This window comes from Leptidea sinapis, chromosome 33 (genome assembly GCF_905404315.1).
Source record: "Leptidea sinapis chromosome 33, ilLepSina1.1, whole genome shotgun sequence".
Classification (NCBI taxonomy): Eukaryota; Metazoa; Arthropoda; class Insecta; order Lepidoptera; family Pieridae; genus Leptidea; species Leptidea sinapis.
Window position 1 is genome coordinate 8493758 of NC_066297.1, and position 17441 is coordinate 8511198.

At 35.0% G+C, this 17441-nt stretch overlaps 1 protein-coding gene across 1 annotated transcript in view; it reads left to right on the forward strand.

Annotated features, from left to right (window-relative positions):
* Positions 1-254: 254 nt before the first annotated feature.
* The window catches only part of LOC126974693 (neurofibromin), a 119655-nt gene continuing 102468 nt past the window's right edge, over positions 255-17441 (forward strand). The window contains exons 1-10 of the mRNA XM_050822262.1: positions 255-396; positions 5218-5361; positions 6897-7083; positions 8027-8148; positions 9091-9190; positions 10372-10472; positions 12210-12359; positions 13610-13709; positions 15439-15581; positions 17041-17231. Of these exons, the coding sequence (XP_050678219.1) occupies positions 337-396; positions 5218-5361; positions 6897-7083; positions 8027-8148; positions 9091-9190; positions 10372-10472; positions 12210-12359; positions 13610-13709; positions 15439-15581; positions 17041-17231 (1298 nt within the window). The 5' untranslated portion in view covers positions 255-336. The remainder of the gene's footprint in view (positions 397-5217; positions 5362-6896; positions 7084-8026; positions 8149-9090; positions 9191-10371; positions 10473-12209; positions 12360-13609; positions 13710-15438; positions 15582-17040; positions 17232-17441) is intronic.

The window sequence follows — 17441 nt, forward strand, 5'->3', positions numbered from 1 at the left end:
CTTTTACATTAGATTTAACGTAAAAGTTACATTTTTATTATTATACCCCTGAAAAAGTGCTCTGGAGAGGTCTCGAAACGTCGGTTTAAATAAAAATATTTTATTATAATCTTCGTCCTTGCTTAAAGATTTAATTTGACAACTCCTACACTGTATTGATTTTGGGTGTAGTCGACTAGTCGTAGAACGTAACGCAAACGTCACTTTAGACCTGAATTGCGATTCGCGCAGTGGAGTACTCGAGTATGTCAAAACTCGAAATTAGGTGGTAGTGAAACAGCAAGTAGTGAGATTTTATTTATTTTAAAATATTTTTTACAAGTTTAATTTAATAAAATGGGCACACAAAAACCTGGAGAGTGGGCCAATACTTTGATATCAAGGTTCGAGGAACAAGTAAGTTTAAATTTGTGTATGAAATATATTTATTAGTATAGCGTAATCCACCCGGAATATATTTTAATGTTATTAATAGTTTACTCAGTAAATAACACAGTATTATGTTGAATAATATTTATTATTAATTAATCTTAAGTATACGACTCTCAGTGTACAGTCTAGATTTAAATATATATGAAAATATTTTTTTTAAATAATGTTTAATAATATTATGCTTTCGCGTTTTATTATTTTCATTAGATATTTAATGTGTGTAATACTTTATGTCGTTGGGTATATTATAATTAATGCTGTATAGAAGAATAATCATCTAACAAAATTATGTAAAATAAAGATTATACTGTAACAGTGTATCAAATAATACATGATTATTTCATAATCATTAGGTATGTCTTTCGATTATTTATATGAATGAACAATGACATAAATTATAAAAATAATATCTGATACAAGCTATCTATAGACTATTTACTACCTATCTTATGTTGTATTTTACTCTGTGTATTTCAGAGTTTATAATCATTTTATTTAAACAAGAATAAATAAAATAAGGTGTCCCAATTACTAAGAAATAAGAATTGAAGCTGCAGCACTACAACCTAAAGTGTACATATCAATAAAATATTACACATTTGATAATATTAATATTGTGTATATAATATAGAACACATTAAAAAAGGTTTTGATAAAAAATATTTTAAAATGGAACGCACATGGAGTCAATCCCAGCTGTACATTTTGTTGCAAAAAGGAAGAAACACCATGCCCCATCTGAGTGAACAAAACAAAAATATGACATGTAATAATAGAATTAAATAATGAAATTAATACAGTGGTAAATTGGCTAGAGGATAATAATCTTCAAGTTATTATTAAAAAAACCTCATTTATGCAATTTAGTTTAAGTAGCCGCTCTAATAACTATAGCCTTAAGATAAATTATACAAATACCCAAATAGAAGAAGCTCTGCATGTTAAATTTTAAGGAGTACTTCAAGATAAAAATCTAAAATGGAAAGAGCATGTAGACATGGTATGCCAAAAAATTTATAGATATATTTATGTGTTATATAGATTGCGTAAAACGGCTTTACCAAGTACAGTCCTGGCAGCTTATCATGGTTATGTCGCATCAGTACTTTGATATGGACTAATCTTGTAGGGAAACTCTGCGATGCTAATAGGGCTTTCATAGCCCAAAAGAGATGCTTAAGAGCTATGACAGGAGCTTTTTAATTAGATTCGTGTGAACCACTGTTTAAAGAATTACATATTCTTCCATTTCCCTGTATGTATATATACAAAATATGTATCTTTGTCAAACAAAATGACCATTTATTTACAAAAGCAAGAGATATTTATCCGAGAAATACAAGAAACGGTGACAGACTGGTGATTGCACACAAATTTCATAATGCATCCTACGGAAAATGTAGCTATGTCATGTGTATAAAAATATTTAATAAACTCCCTCCAAGCTTACGCGTATTACCCGTCCAACGATTTAAAAAGGATCTTTTTACATGGCTTTTAGATAAATGTTTTTATTCCATAAATGAAATGTTGACACATTAGGTTAAATTAAATTGACTTTAAAATATATATTAATTCTAGTCTTTAAATAATGATGTTTAAAAATAATAATTATAATTTAAATTAACCTAAGTGCTTAAAATATAGAGTTTGTTAATCAATTATAATAATAACTAGAATTTTGTTAATAATAATTTTGCATGCCAGAAATGGCCGATAACATTGATACATTAAAACTATTTACACCCATTGTTAAATGTTTTCTAGCAAAATAAAGAATTTATTTATTTATTTATTAAAAAACACTTAGGTCAAAAATGATATTAATGAATGTCATTTAATAAATCATATAATAATAATGACAATAATAAATAAATCTAGATGGACTATGACGGCTGTAAAAAAAAATTGAGGTTGATGTAAATGTATAATTTTTCTAAGTTTTTAACCATTTAGCACAATTTAGATAAAGTTAATCTCTACAGAAAAGAAGTGGCACACTTCACTACAGTTTTAACATTTTACATTACCTACATTTAAATACAATGTATGCAAAGTGATGCAATAAAAATACTCTAACATTTTAACTTATCTGTTAAAAAAGAAACTAATTAAATCAATCCACACTGATATAAGTTATTAATGCAATCCACTCCACTGAAACAGAAGATGACATCTCCGAGGATATGAGCTTCCAAAAGAGTCTATAAGAGCCTCCCGCTCCAAAAACATTGTCAGCTTTATAGATTCAAGATTTGACGATTGGACCAAGAGATTCTACAGTGTATCTCTACACTATAGAATCTACAGCATCTCTAACTGGGCAAAAGATACAATATACACAAAAGGATTGCAGTGAAAAATGTTTTGTTTTATTTTCAAATATGTACACAAGCAAATATTATAAATATACTTGTGGACCAGACAGACATTATCCTGTACACACATCTTAAATTTGAAAAATTGATCCAGCCGTTAGGAGGAGTTCACTAACATACACATGAATACTATACTAATAATACAACAGATGAACAAAAGAAATATATATATTAAGATTACTTTAAAATATCACGGCTCATTAAACAATTTAATTTTTTTTTATGGTGAGCATAAATGAGAGCATGGGTCAGATGATGTTAAGTAATTACCACCACACTGTCCTGCAGCACCTGAGAAATCACAGGAGTACTGTCGGCCTTTTAATGCAGATGCACGAGCTTTTGGTGATAAATTATTATAATTTATGGTAATACATTGCAATCCGCGTATGTGTTTGATCTCATTTCAGTCATAGCATGTCATGATATGGCAATGCTATCAATGTTTTTCAATAAAAATGGTTTCAAAACTCCTCCTATGGAGAGTAGGAGGAGTATTTGCAAAGAGAAACCTTGCAATGGCAGAAATTGTAACAATAAACATGTGCATTCATCTAATTTTTGTATAATAATAATATAGGTTTTGCTGAATGACATCATGGCATATATATAAATATAGTTACACATTGGAAGTTAGGTTATTTTAAAGTATAAATAGTATTAAAACCTTTGAGTTGCTGTAAGGGTAAAATGTTCAGATAAATGTAAGTACATGTATCATGCTAAGAATAAGTATGCATGGAATCTTCTTTTGTTATATCTATTGGTAAAAATACAGTGGGACTAGAGGATTTGGTGTTATTCTGAAGTTTGATTTAGGTAGTCCCCAACGAAAACACATCACTCATAACCCACTTTCTAAAATAGCCGTGATTTATATTTCATTGAATATAACATTATTTTAGGGGCCTGAGATATTATTGAATAATTCTAGTTCTCTTACCCAGTGAATTGCTGTGTCCTTTGATCCTTTGCAAGGGTTTCCTACTCTGTTCGTTTTTGTTATATATTTGAGATTGTTGTGACATTCCAGTACAAGGCATGACTTTAAGACTTATACTTTATAGACAGTATTATAAATGCTATCCAAATTAGATGTATTTTTACCCATATTGATGGGTATAAATTAACATATTCTAAAAACACACCAAAGAATCACCCCGTCATCATTACGTAAGAGTCACTAGTTGTATTTAATACTAGCTGACCCGGCAAACGTTGTTTTGCCATATAAAGTATAATTCACGCGATAGTTTTATAAGTAATAAAATATTGCCTATATTATAGCCTGTACATCATTTTGTTCTATTGTCAATAGCTTTTGCAGCGCACGCAAAAATAGGTTTTCGATTTTACACCTTGTGTTACAAAATAGCAATTTTATTACGGATCCCTAATTTTGAAAAAAAAAACATAGCCTATAGCCTTCCTCGATAAATGGACTACCCAACACTGAAAGAATCATTAAAATCGGACCAGTAGTACCAGAGATTAGCGCGTTCAAACAAACAAACAAACAAACACTGCAGCTTTATAATATTAGTTTAATATAAAGGAGCATATGGACCGAAAACAGCGCTCTCGCATGTAAATAAATAAAGTTTCTTTTACAACAGTATTAAAATATGTCCTATTTTAATACTGTTATAAAAGAAACTTACGTCAAAATGCAAAATACCACCTGCATCATGTTCACGTCTGCCATTCCACAACCGCGCGTTTTGCTAGAACATTCTTGCCTCGCACATCCACTTTGTTGAAAAAATAATTACCGGCTGCTGTTTTTCCGGACCGATACAATTTTGGGACCTTCAAGAGCATACCCTAACATGCATAACCCTTAAAAGCCGGCAGCGCAACTCTTGACACCTGATGTTGCGAATGTCCACGAGTGGTTGCCTCATCATTCCCCATCCCGTGAGCCTCTTGCTCTTATATGTATAAAAAATAGTGTTATATCGTGTATAATTCGTGTGCAAATCTTACTGGCATTTCAACTTTTTCTAAATCTAAGTAAGATTAAATAAATAAAATAAAAATAAAAAGCCTTTTATTACCGGAAAATTTACATTTCTTAAAATCTATGTAACTATTTGTTAGTTATGTATAATTTATTATATATTTGTTATTTGTCTCTCTTTTATATATTTTTATGTGTATTCTATGTATTATATTATAGTGTTTATAGTAACTTAATTTTTATTTAATCTACCGGGACTCCAGAATGGGTGAAGGCTTGCTCCAGTGATACCCATTTGACTCTGTCTTCAGGTACTTTTCTCCAGTTTGGACCAGCGATTGCTTTAATATCATCTTCCCATCTTGTGATAAGAGTATGACTTATTAATTGTGTGCGTGCGTGCGTGTGTGTTTTATTTACATTTACTGTGTACCTGTATATTTCCAGTTGCCGTACAAAACGGGAGCCCAGAGTCTTCACTCCCGCATCAACGAAGAACAGTGTAAGGCATGTCTTGTTCAGATCAGCAGGCATCGTTTCTCGCTCGTCATATCAGGCCTCACCAAGATACTACAGAGAGTCAACGAAATGGTATATTGATTTTGTTTTGAAGTGCTCTTAGTCTACAAATTTACCGCTTATAAAATCAAAAGTGTCTGGCTAATGAGGAAACATTATCTACTTTTTACCCAAATATTATATATAGAAATCAGCTTTTGTACTATAACGTAAGTAAAATTATAACTTCATGAACATTAAGGATGTCTAGCAAGGGGTTGCCACGATATTGTCTGGCAATGAATAACGTCATTTTTAATAATATTCTGAAGGTAATACCGAAAAATCGCACTTTATTATATGATGTATTTATAAATGCCACTGCCAAAGCCACTGTAATCCAAACTCCATATGGGTCCATCCTTCTTACCTGTGTAGGTAACATGCGCTGACAAACTTTCAGCTTTTATAAAATAACGTAGGTCTGGGGTCAATATCAACTTTTGTTAAAAATAACACATTGCTGAAATGGAACAACGGAGACACCTGGTACAAGTATTATTTGCCTATAAGGTGACTCCGGCCACTAGCTGCTGTAAATCTATGTTTTTAAGAGAAATAAATTATTATTATGTAGACGACCTGTCAGCTCGATAATGAGTGACCGATTTTAGCGACCCCAACTTTGTGATCCGAAAACACCCCTGAGCTCGTTCAAAATGAATATCTAAAAACAGTGCCTTCTTGTACAATAAAATGGGAAAAATAGCAAAATCTATTTAATTTATTCCCGATGGTATAAAATTAGTAGTTTCGCTTCACTGTGATTCTTTTTACGGAAGAGTAGGACAAAAAATATGCATTAGGTCACCTGGTGATATGTGGTTACAGAGGCCCATATTATCTTGAATTACAAGAGGAATCACAGGTTCGTTGCCGGCCTTTGAAGGTTAACGCGCTTTCTTTGAAGGAACCCATGCCGTATCGTCCCGAAAACACCGCACAAGGAAGCTCATTCCACAGCTTGGTTGTACGTGTAAGTTCACTCCCCGTGATAAATGCGGTAGAAGACAGAGATTGAAGCGACGCAACGCCAAGTGATCCAGCCGTTCACAGAGCACTGGGTCCCTGACAATTCGAGCTGCTCTGCGTTGCACGCGGTCAAATGGACCGAGATGATACTGGGATGCGCCAGACCAGAGTTGATAGTATTACTCCATATGTGGCCGGACCTGCGCTTTGTAAAGCGCTAGAATGTGGGCTGTTTCAATTTATGATGCTCAGCTTCTTCGAAGCCAATTTGGCTTTGCCATCTAGATGACTGAGGCCATTTCTAATGGCTCGAGATTTCGAAATCCAGTTTTCTGAACTAGGCGAGTCTGGGGAGTGTTGTCGAAGATTGGTACATTTGTTTATCGATAAGTTTGATACGACAAATGATTTTATTAGCGCTTAACGTGCAAACTTGAGTCTTCTCGGGGTTATATACACAAGGTTCATTTTACCCCATTCCGCGACGTTCTCAAGAGGACTTGATAGAAGACACAAGTTTCATCCGGCATTGGTTGACGATTTCCCGAGAGAGACCTGCATGGCCCGTGTATATGACTGACTCTTCATGCTTTCAGTATCAGCCTACGCTAACATCTTGTATACCTCGGCCACTCACAGAGATCGAGAAAGGTTACCACGACACTCTTGTGATAGTTTTGGACACTTTGGAGATATGCCTCAGCTCACAACCCAAAGATACCGCAAAGTATGACGAAGCAATGAATGTGAAGATACTATTAAAGGAAGTTTGCCAGTTTATTGGTAAGTTTGACTTTAATTTTTATATCTGTTGTCAGTGTACGTAGGTTTAGGTTTAGTTTACTTCATGATATAAAACCACAGACGGACAATAAACAACCAGACATGACGCTCAAAAATTGTCCTAAACAAAACTCTGTCATTCGGCACAAATTTCACCCCGAAAAATCGCAGGAAATATTGTTCGCCTAGGGTGAAAGTTAAGATTTTTCTTCGCTGTGATTGCCATGACTTGACTGGCTTGGGCACGGTAAGGCACATTTGTGGGTCCTCCTCCTCCGGGTCTGCTCCTTCTCATGTCCAAGTTTCGTCAGGTGGTGCTGTGGCTGCTACGCCGACTGTCGAAGACAGCAAACGTGGTAAATATGTCGGTCTCAGTGAATATTTAAACATCTTTTTGCCGTTTGGTGTTGAGACACTTGGCCAGTGGCGTGGAGAATGTAAAAAGTACGAATCTACGCGCCTCAATAGGGCTACTGGAAACCAAAGCGCTGGCAGCTATATCAGTCAACGAATTAGCCTATCTATCCAACCTGGAAATGCTGCCAGTATTTTTGGTACACTTCCCCATAAAGATAGTTTTAATTTAAAGTATTTAAAGTAAAAACATGTATTATAGGGGTATTTGCGTCTCAGATTTTGTTCAGGATCAAATGCGGTCTCCGACTGTGTGATAGTGGTCTGATCTTTTCGATCTGAGTTTTCATTTGTGCGCCAATCACGGAGAAACTACTGGATATATTTCATTTAAGTCTTCTAAGTTGTATTTCTTAGAATTTAGACACTTGGCTCTTCTCTAAAAAAAAAATATTGCGATGACTTCATTTATTATAAAGTTTTAAGAAACAATGCTTTTTATAAGCACCACGTGCTCAGTCATGTGTATACGACGATGAAGTCGAGGGTGTCAGCTAGTAATAAATAACAAGACAATATTTGGTTCCAGATATAAGAAATGAAGGCAACATACAGAACGCTTTACTCCGTCAATTGGCAAGCAAAGTTCTCTTTGCTCTAAGCCTAAACTTCTTCAATGCTGTTTTTAACAGGATTAGCGCAAGACTACAGGTAACCATATTTACATACACAGCAGAGATTAAATTACCAAATTAGGTATGAATGCTTAGGAGATTATAAAGGGGACTGCATTTTTAGGCTGTTACAGGAAACCACTTACTAATTTATACGATACGATAAGTTACTCGAACGGTTAGCTCAGTTGGGAGAGCACTGCCACGGAACGCCAAGGTCGTGGGTTCGAGCCCCCTTATAAAATTTTGTTTTTCAAATTTTATTTGTGTATTAATCCTAGAAGTGAGGGTTATCACTTTAAAAACATAACAAATTGTTTAGATTTACAAGAGCGACATCTCAATTCAATCAATTTCGTGATATGCAGATATTGGGGTTGAGCAGGTTATCAACTGTAAACTGTAGACCCTGCAGATGAAGCGAAGACCTGAGAGTTGAACAAAGTATACAAGATTTTATGACGATACATCACTCGAAAGATTAGCTCAGTTGGGAGAGCACTAGCACGGAACGCCAGAGGTCGTAGGATCGAGCCCTGCATCGTTCATAAAATTTTGTCTTTCAAATTTTATTTGTGCACTTACTAAATATTAAAAAATATTTTTTTAAATGTATGTGTTTCAGTTAGTAAGTATAGTAAGACTTTAATTAATTTCAATGTCACAGTAGTAGACTTTATTACTCGTGATAGACTAATAATTAATATTTAATTATTATTGAAAAATATTAGATTAAATAACAAACATACATTAACATAACCTAACATTGGATTAGTATCCATATCTTGACTAACACGCCTAAATACGAGTACCAATTTGCAGTAGAACAAATCGGTACGACGGCAGACGGCGTGGGCTGGAAATTTCACCTCTCTCATCTTTTTAGTGGATGAGTTGAGTCACTTTGTATTTATTACACATGTGACAATATTATGAATGCTGTTACTTTTCCAAAAAGTAACACAATATTTCTTTTCAGGAACTTGCATCTAGCTCAGATGAAAACCCCGATTATACAGATATAGAACTTATACAATATATAAATATTGATGTTTTAAGGCTTATCAGACTATTTACAGGTAATTAATATATATACTAAGCCGCTATGTTTCGCATTACTTAGTGCCGGAGCCCATTCCTTCCGTCCTTCCTCCAGAATATGTCAGCGGTCCTTAAAGACATTTCACCCCAGGAGGGCACCGGCCACAAATGACGATATCATCCCCACCGTCTGGATGTGAAGTGTTCCTCCACAGTGCGGTTTTCAAGGATCCATCTTCCACTTACCTACAATCAAGTTTTGGAATGAGTTTCCTTGTGCGGAGTTTCCAGGGCGATACGACATGGGTACCTTAAGAAAAGCGCGTAGGTATATCTTTCTAAAAGACTCCTCTTCCATAAAAAATTAACATGTTATTAAAAGGTACAAAAACCCACTAGATTTTAATGACCAAAATAAGAGTCGGGTAATGTAGAAGATCTTATTTTTAAGGTCATATCGTCCTGGAAACACCGCACAAGGTACTGTCTTGGAATAAAGAGAAAAAAAAACAAAAAAGCAAGCATTCTACCTTAAAGGCAGGCAACACATCTCTTGACCGCTGGTATTGCGGATGTTCATAAACGATTCCCTCATCATTTACCATCACGTGTGCCTCATGCCCGTTTGCCCCCCTCTTATATCAAATAAAAACAACGTAAGCACACTTTTCTCCTTAGTCGTGTGTCATCTGTCATTAACCGAATCAAATCTGAACTCAATAAATATTTTACATTGCTGCTTATAAATATATAATGTATAAATACAGTAGTCGAACCTTGCTATGGTGTGATTTTTGGCATGATTTTCACCAGTGGGACCAGCTCCTTTGCACAGGATGCCGGCTAGATTATGGGTACCACAACGGCGCCTATTTCTGCCGTGAACCAGTAATGCTTACATTATTGTTTTTCGGTCTGAAGGGCGCCGTAGCTAGTGAAATTACTGGGTAAATGAGACTTAACATCTTATGTCTCAAGTTGACGAGCGCAATTGTAGTGCCGCTCAGAATTTTTGGGTTTTTCAAGAATCCTGAGCGGCACTGCATTCAATGGGCAGGTCGTATCAATTACTATCAGCTGAACGTCCTGCTCGTCTTGTCCCTTATTTTCATAAAAAAGTATAATGTTTCATATGTCGGCTTTGTTTTTATACGACGTGATTCGTCTATATGTATAGAATGTCGTTGGTAATATAGCAATAAATGTTGTTGTCTTTCAGAATGTATACAAAAGTTTAAGTTATTACGGAAATATACACCAATAGTTTTAGTGTTGGCGCTTGAAAAGGCTGTCTGGAACTGGATGGACACTTATCCTCAGGTACTATAACCAATCAATATATTTTTGGAGTTATACTTATTTTGGCGCGTAATGGAAAAAAATATTTATAAGATGCGCGCGCATACCGTCACGCAAATTCAACACCCTGACGTTAGCTGGTCAACTAGACCATTTGTATTATACTTCAGCTACCAAGCCTCTTGTAAGTCATATGTCTACTGAAGTGAAACCTTCAAAAACTTTGGCTTCAAGATAATTAGACGAATGTAAAATTTCGGGAAGAGGATAATTGTAGGTTTTAGTATTGATCATAGCGATATTATTTATTTATTTATGATACACTGTTTGATAATTATTTTATTTATATATATTACACAGATTTTCAGACTCAGAGCTTACATTTTCGATAAATGATACGTGAGGCTCATGTTAACTAAAGTACTAAATAAATACTTTGGTCTTAAAATAGTCCACATATATTTGGAATACTGCGTCGATTACTGTTTTACTCAACATTTTCAAATTTAATTTGGCGTCCAAAAATACAATCAACGTAATCGCTGTATCCGATTAAAAATTACATTAAACCTCTTAATTGCATATGAGGTCCTGGTACATGTTGCTAGATTGACACATACATTTCAACCGCTATGAAAGACATTACTATCACCGCTACCATATGTATGTTTTTTGTCTGGTGACTTATGCAGTAAAACGACGAGAGCATAACTTCAGAATATATAAAGCTATACTAGCGTCATACATAGACGACCTGTATAGCCGAGTGGTTAGCGATCCTACCTACTAAGCTGGAGGTCCCGGGTTCGAATCCCGAAAGGTGCAAGCAATGTTATGTAACGTGCAAGTAACGTAACGGTAGTGCAATTTATATGATGAATATGGATGTTTGTTTCCGAGTCATGGATATTTAAATGTATTAATGTGTGTTTATATGTATTTATGTATGTTTAAGTAAATATATTATAATAAATATATATCGTTGTCTTGCAACCCATAACATAGGCTATATCTTATATCTTTAAACGAGCAATTCTTGTATATATATATTCTGAATCTCGGAAACGGCTCCAACGATTTTAATAAAATTTAGTATACAGGTAGTTTCGGGGGCGAGAATTCGACCTAGCTAGGTTTCAATATTAAAAAATGTAATTTATCCGTGTTTTATATATATATATATATTATATACACAAGACTATAATAGCTCAGATGGGACATTGGGTGATCTGGAAAGCATAAGACCCTGGTTCGAATCCAGATGTCCTATAGTATTTTTTTTTTTCAAGTTTTGTACATTCTTAAAAATCCGAGCAAGGCTCGGTCGTCCAGATATTATGCTTAATTTAGGGCAAGATAATTTGTGTAAAAAGTGTGTTAATATTATTATTATTATACATAAGACAATCTCTTCGTCAACTATGATCGCCTGGTACCATAACACTATATAATGATTCCTATTTGATTCTCTCGCCGGCTGAATCCTATATATTTTACCTGTTGGTGTCTCTATCGTCTCTTTCGTTTCATCGATTTACAAATCAAAACGATTCTAAAGAAGTTTCACTTCAAAAATATCATTTCTCACCAAATGTATAAAAAATATATAATGATATTTTATTACACGTTATTTAAGTAAATTATACGGTGTAATAATATTGTCAGTTGCATCTAACTGGACCTTGTTGTAGATTTTGACATTCAATAAATGATTTTAGAGTCTATTTTGATTTAAAAATATATGAATTCTCATTTCAGGAATTCATAGAAATACAATCACGGCCTAACGATGAACTCAGCAAATGCTGCGACACATTGTTTGATATTCTGCAGGACAGCTTCTCAGAAAACAAGAAAAGTCGCGTCGCCATGTGGCCGCTACAAATCATGCTACTTATATTAAACCCCGTAAGTGCAGGACTAATTTAAGTCAAAATCTGTTTTTTCCCATATAATAAGTAAATAGATAGCACTGGTGATGCCGTAGACACGGGTCATGCAGGTTTCTCTCGGGAAATCGTCGACCAGTGCCGGTAACTTGTGTCTTCTATCGAGTCCTGTCTTGAGAAGGTTGCGGAGTGGGGTAAGTTGAACCTTTTCCAATTTAACCCCCAGAAGACTCGGGTTTGCGCGTTTACCACTAAAAAACATCCCATTTGTCGTATCACCGCTCATCGACAACACCTCCCATAATGTCTCGCCTAGTATCGGAATATCTGCAAAGCCAAATTGGCTTCGAAGAAGCTGGATGTCATTAATAGAGCACGGCAATTCTTCAAGCCGGCCCACATTCTAGCGCTCTACAAAGCGCAGGTCTGGCCACATATGGAGTACTGCTATCATCTCTGGTCTGGCGCAACCTAGTTTCAGCTCGATCCATTTGAACGCGTGTTGTAATTGCGCGAATTGTATGCCTTCTACCGCATTTATCACGGGGAGGGATCCGAAGAGCTGTTTCACCTGATTCCTGCCGCCGAATTTCACCTTCGCACGACACGCTACAAATTAAGATATCATACCCACCCAGATGATGTGTGGCGGTCCTCCACAGTGCGGTTTTCAAGGAGCTTTCTTCCACGTACTGTGGAATGACCTTCCTTGTGCGGTGTTTCCGGGACGATACGACATGGGTACCTTCAAAAAAAGCGCGTACACCTTCCTTAAAGGCCGGCAACGCAAACAACTATGGTACGGTGTGGCAAGAGAATGTGGGCGGCGGTGATCATTTAAAACCAGGTGACCCGTACGCTCGTTTGTCCTCCTTTTCCATAAAAAAAGCAAGCATATGTGTTACTCGATGTGATAACCCTCGCCCATAATCTCTTAAAAGACTAGAGTGATTCCTCTCACGAGCGTAGGTAACTCTTTCTTGAAGGCGCTCATGTCGTATCGACCGCGACGTGTAAACACCAGAGCACAAGAGTATTTTTAAACTTACATGTTATAAAAAAAATTTACTTATACTTTACTATTTTTGGTTGGGACAAAAAATTATGAACAATTTTTAACGTCAAAAGTGATTGACAATAACAAAAACAGCCGACTGCATTATCTATCTCGAGATACGCGGCCTTAGGTATGTTTTCGTACGTAAAGCGCAGGCAGACGCCTGGCTCAACTTACACTAAAATTAAATGTAATTTGTTTTCATTTTATAGAAAGTTCTGGAAGAAATCGTGAATGCAGACAGCGGTGCGCCGTGTAGTCCTAGACATTCGAAGAAAAAACATTTCATTGACGCTGTCAAGAGAGGATTGGGTAAGATTTGATTATACTAGGCTAAAAGACCGACATAGCAGAGCTTGTGTAGGGTCAGCAAAGATGTTATAATTAAGATTACCAACAATCCAAACTATTTCTATGAAGTCTACGTCAACTATTCTTTTCGGGATATATGGGCGTGGCGTCCATGATGCGATCAAAAGTAACCACTCGCTTAGCGCCAAAAGCTGTACGAAATAATGATAGAACTTTATTGTACGACTAAGTTCTATGATAATTGTGTTGTGTGAATGCCCAGATGCAGCAACTATCTATCTATAGATTTAGTAGCATTATAACATACTTTTTTAAATTTATATTTTTGTATTAGGTCACCAAAGTCAATTATACTCACCGGTGATAGGTAATGTTACAGTGAGTTTTGATTTGAACTACTGTTTAATTGTTACGCCATGAAGCGGAACAATAATGCATTTTTATCGCTTATCGTCTCGCGTTGCACCTTCTGTGTCTGAATGTCGACTGAACGCGCATCAAACGTCATTTTGTTAGTAGAGGTCACTTGACCGCTGTGCGATTCAAGGGGAACGCTTAGCGGCCGTATCATTGTTGGTTTATTCTCTTTAAATATCCTTGAGTGTTAGCTAAAACTAATTAAAAACTCCTTCCTCCTGTTTGTTTGTATGTAAAGGAATTTTTGACGTAATTTTCGACATCTTCAAAACTTTGCCACGAAATAATGATGGTTAGAATACTAAAAAATACGTGTGTACAGAGTACACGGGAAATAAATGAAACTTCTTTATGGCATCATTTTTCTACTATTTACAACTTCACAGATGTGGGTTGATAAGGTTTAAAAAAAATTAAAATAATCCGTTTTTATTGTAAAAGACATGCATACTTTGTTAAAAAAATACAACATGGTGCGTAACCGAAAATCGTGACATTGCTGTAAAATTTCTCTCATTCGTCGATAAAGAAGATTCACTTCAAAAAGAAAAAATAAACAATAGTAAAGAAAAACTAAGAACACTCTTTAACTTTTAACTAGCAATTGTGTTTCGTATTAATCACAACATTTCTGACACACATTATTGTTAGAAAACAATGTTTTTATTGTTAAAATGGTGGGGTCCTTCTTAAGATATTTTCGTAATGACGGTACTTCAACAATATGTGTGTGTGTTTCAAAATCAACTTTTACAACAATAAATATCAAATGCCTTACCCTTCTTTACGATACATATACATTATTTTATTAACCACACCATTCCTAATTTATACTTTTTAAAAACTAGCTAATACTCGCGACTTCGTCCGTGTACACACATGACTGAACATGTAGTGCTTAAAAAAATATTGATTCTTAAAACTTTATACTAAATGAACATTTCGCAATAACTTTTAGAGTGTGTGTTATAAATTAAACTAAGAAGACTTAATTATATAATAATAGAATAAAATCTATCCGGTGATGCGCAAAAGAAAAAAAAAATCTAAAATTTATCTATAAAATATTATTGTTATTTTAACTATTAAAATTTAACTATGTACGCATTATTAATACTATTAGAACACGTTGAAAAATATAACGGCGACTTCTATTTTCAGCAACGGACGCACACAAAAACAAAGCGAGTGTATGACGTAAGCTGTCATGCACACTGAAGTATTAAACCTGGCCTGTTTTTATCGGTTGTCTAACAGCAAGAGATTATATCTAGACGTATCTATCTAAGCTTCATATATTATAATTTGGCAGGTCCACAGAACAACTCCAAGCAGTTGACCGAGGCTGCAGTGGTAACTTGCGTGAAGCTGTGCAAAGCCTCTACATATATCAACATATCAGACTCGGGCAACGTAACATTTGTTCTGGTCAAGTCTGTGATAAATGATTTAAAGGTAAGCAATTTTTTGAAGTAAACTTCTTTTGGCGCGTGAGGGAAAAATTATAAGACTAAATATTTACAATGCGTGCGCATATATATGGCACGAGACTGATGATGACATTGACTCGTGCCAGATTTTGGCGATACAGCACGTCCTGAGGATGCCTCGTGTAGATGCGAAACACGTGTCGAATTGTTTTAAAAACAAATATTGGCGGAATTAACACTAAAGAAAACATAAATCATTTGTATAATTATGGATTTCCGCAAAGTAACGCCTACTTCAATAAATTTTCTTATATATATATGCGGCTCCCGTGCTGCAAGTCTTGAAATTATTTAATCGCCTCGTATAAGCCCTGGTTGTGAACTTCCTAACAAACTTGACGTGCTGGTGCGGTTACTGCTCCAACTTTGTGAGTCCTCGCATAATAGTGTCTAGCAATACAATACTAATATTTTTAATTTGTATCAAAAGAAAAACGTATTATACAAAAAAGCCATGTACATGCTACTACATACTCATAATACCTACTACACAACATTATACATCACAACCTTTAGATACAAACATTAAGAAGAAGCCTATATACTTATGTTTGGTAAGTGCATCTAGACAAGTAGGTACGAAGTTTTTATTGCTAGGACTTCTTAAAGAACCTAGGCACATACAGACAGTAGGCTTTATGTGAAGCAGACATAAAAGCTGGTGCCTTCCCAGAAAATTGATATTTTGCTGGAGTGGTAGGTATGTAGTCTACATTATGACAACAATCTATTAGTACATGGCTGAGTTCTAACTCCTAACTAAGTTTCCCTGTGTTTAGGATATAAGGCAATAGCAATGTAATTGGTATTATAACCGTTTTAATCAAAATAAAATAAATAAATAAGTATGCGATAAACTCTTAGAATAAACTGTATCTATAGTAGATAGATCAGCTGTCAACATATAGTTTAAGACGTAATCTCATTTTTATTCCTTCAATTGCTCAGCTCATAGATTGACAAATCTTGCCAAATTTTCAATTATGGATTTTTTAAACGTTAAAAGATATGTTTACTTTCATTTTGTTATCACCTGGGCATAGGAATGTATAGAAGCGTTTCTATCTCCTTTATAGATAATGCCTGAACAGTGGATGGGACTTTATTACATCCACAACCACAAATACACACACATTGTTAGAAGTTATACTTTTATTTAATTTAATTTTAATTTCACATTTTTATTTGACATTATTTTTATTTTATTTTATCAGATTTTGATAATTTGATTTGACTATGAGGGTTATTTATGTCTGATGCCGAGAAGTCACTTGAATGTATTGTATGCAAATAATTAATTATATAATTTAGAAACATATTTTAGCTTGTAATACTATTGTTTATTCCCCTTAAACCTATTATGTATCTTATGAAGCCTACTAGAATTAGTTGTAAGATTTTCTTGAAAACGCGAATTCTTACAGGGTCTCCTCTTCAACCCCTCGAAGGTGTTCAGTCGCAACTACGCCACTGGGTACTCAGACCTGGAGCTGGTGACTGACTGCTTCGTCTCCCTCTTCAGGATCATGCCTCACACCAACGATGCTCTCAAAGTCTGCCTGAATCTCAACAGCAACACCTTCTACCACACTGTCATTGTTAATTCATTACTGAGGTATTACAGTAACGATAGCTGGTCTTGCAGTCATACCTATAACGAGAGAGTTTTGGAAACATGGGTATTCTAAACAGTTTGTTATTTATGGTTTGTGGTTTAAGACATTTATTGTTCCATAAAGGAGTTTCCACTTAAATGGAACTTACAGGCTATTTTATAAAAAGTAGGTTACAAAATTGCATCTTAAAGCAGACAGTAAATATAAAA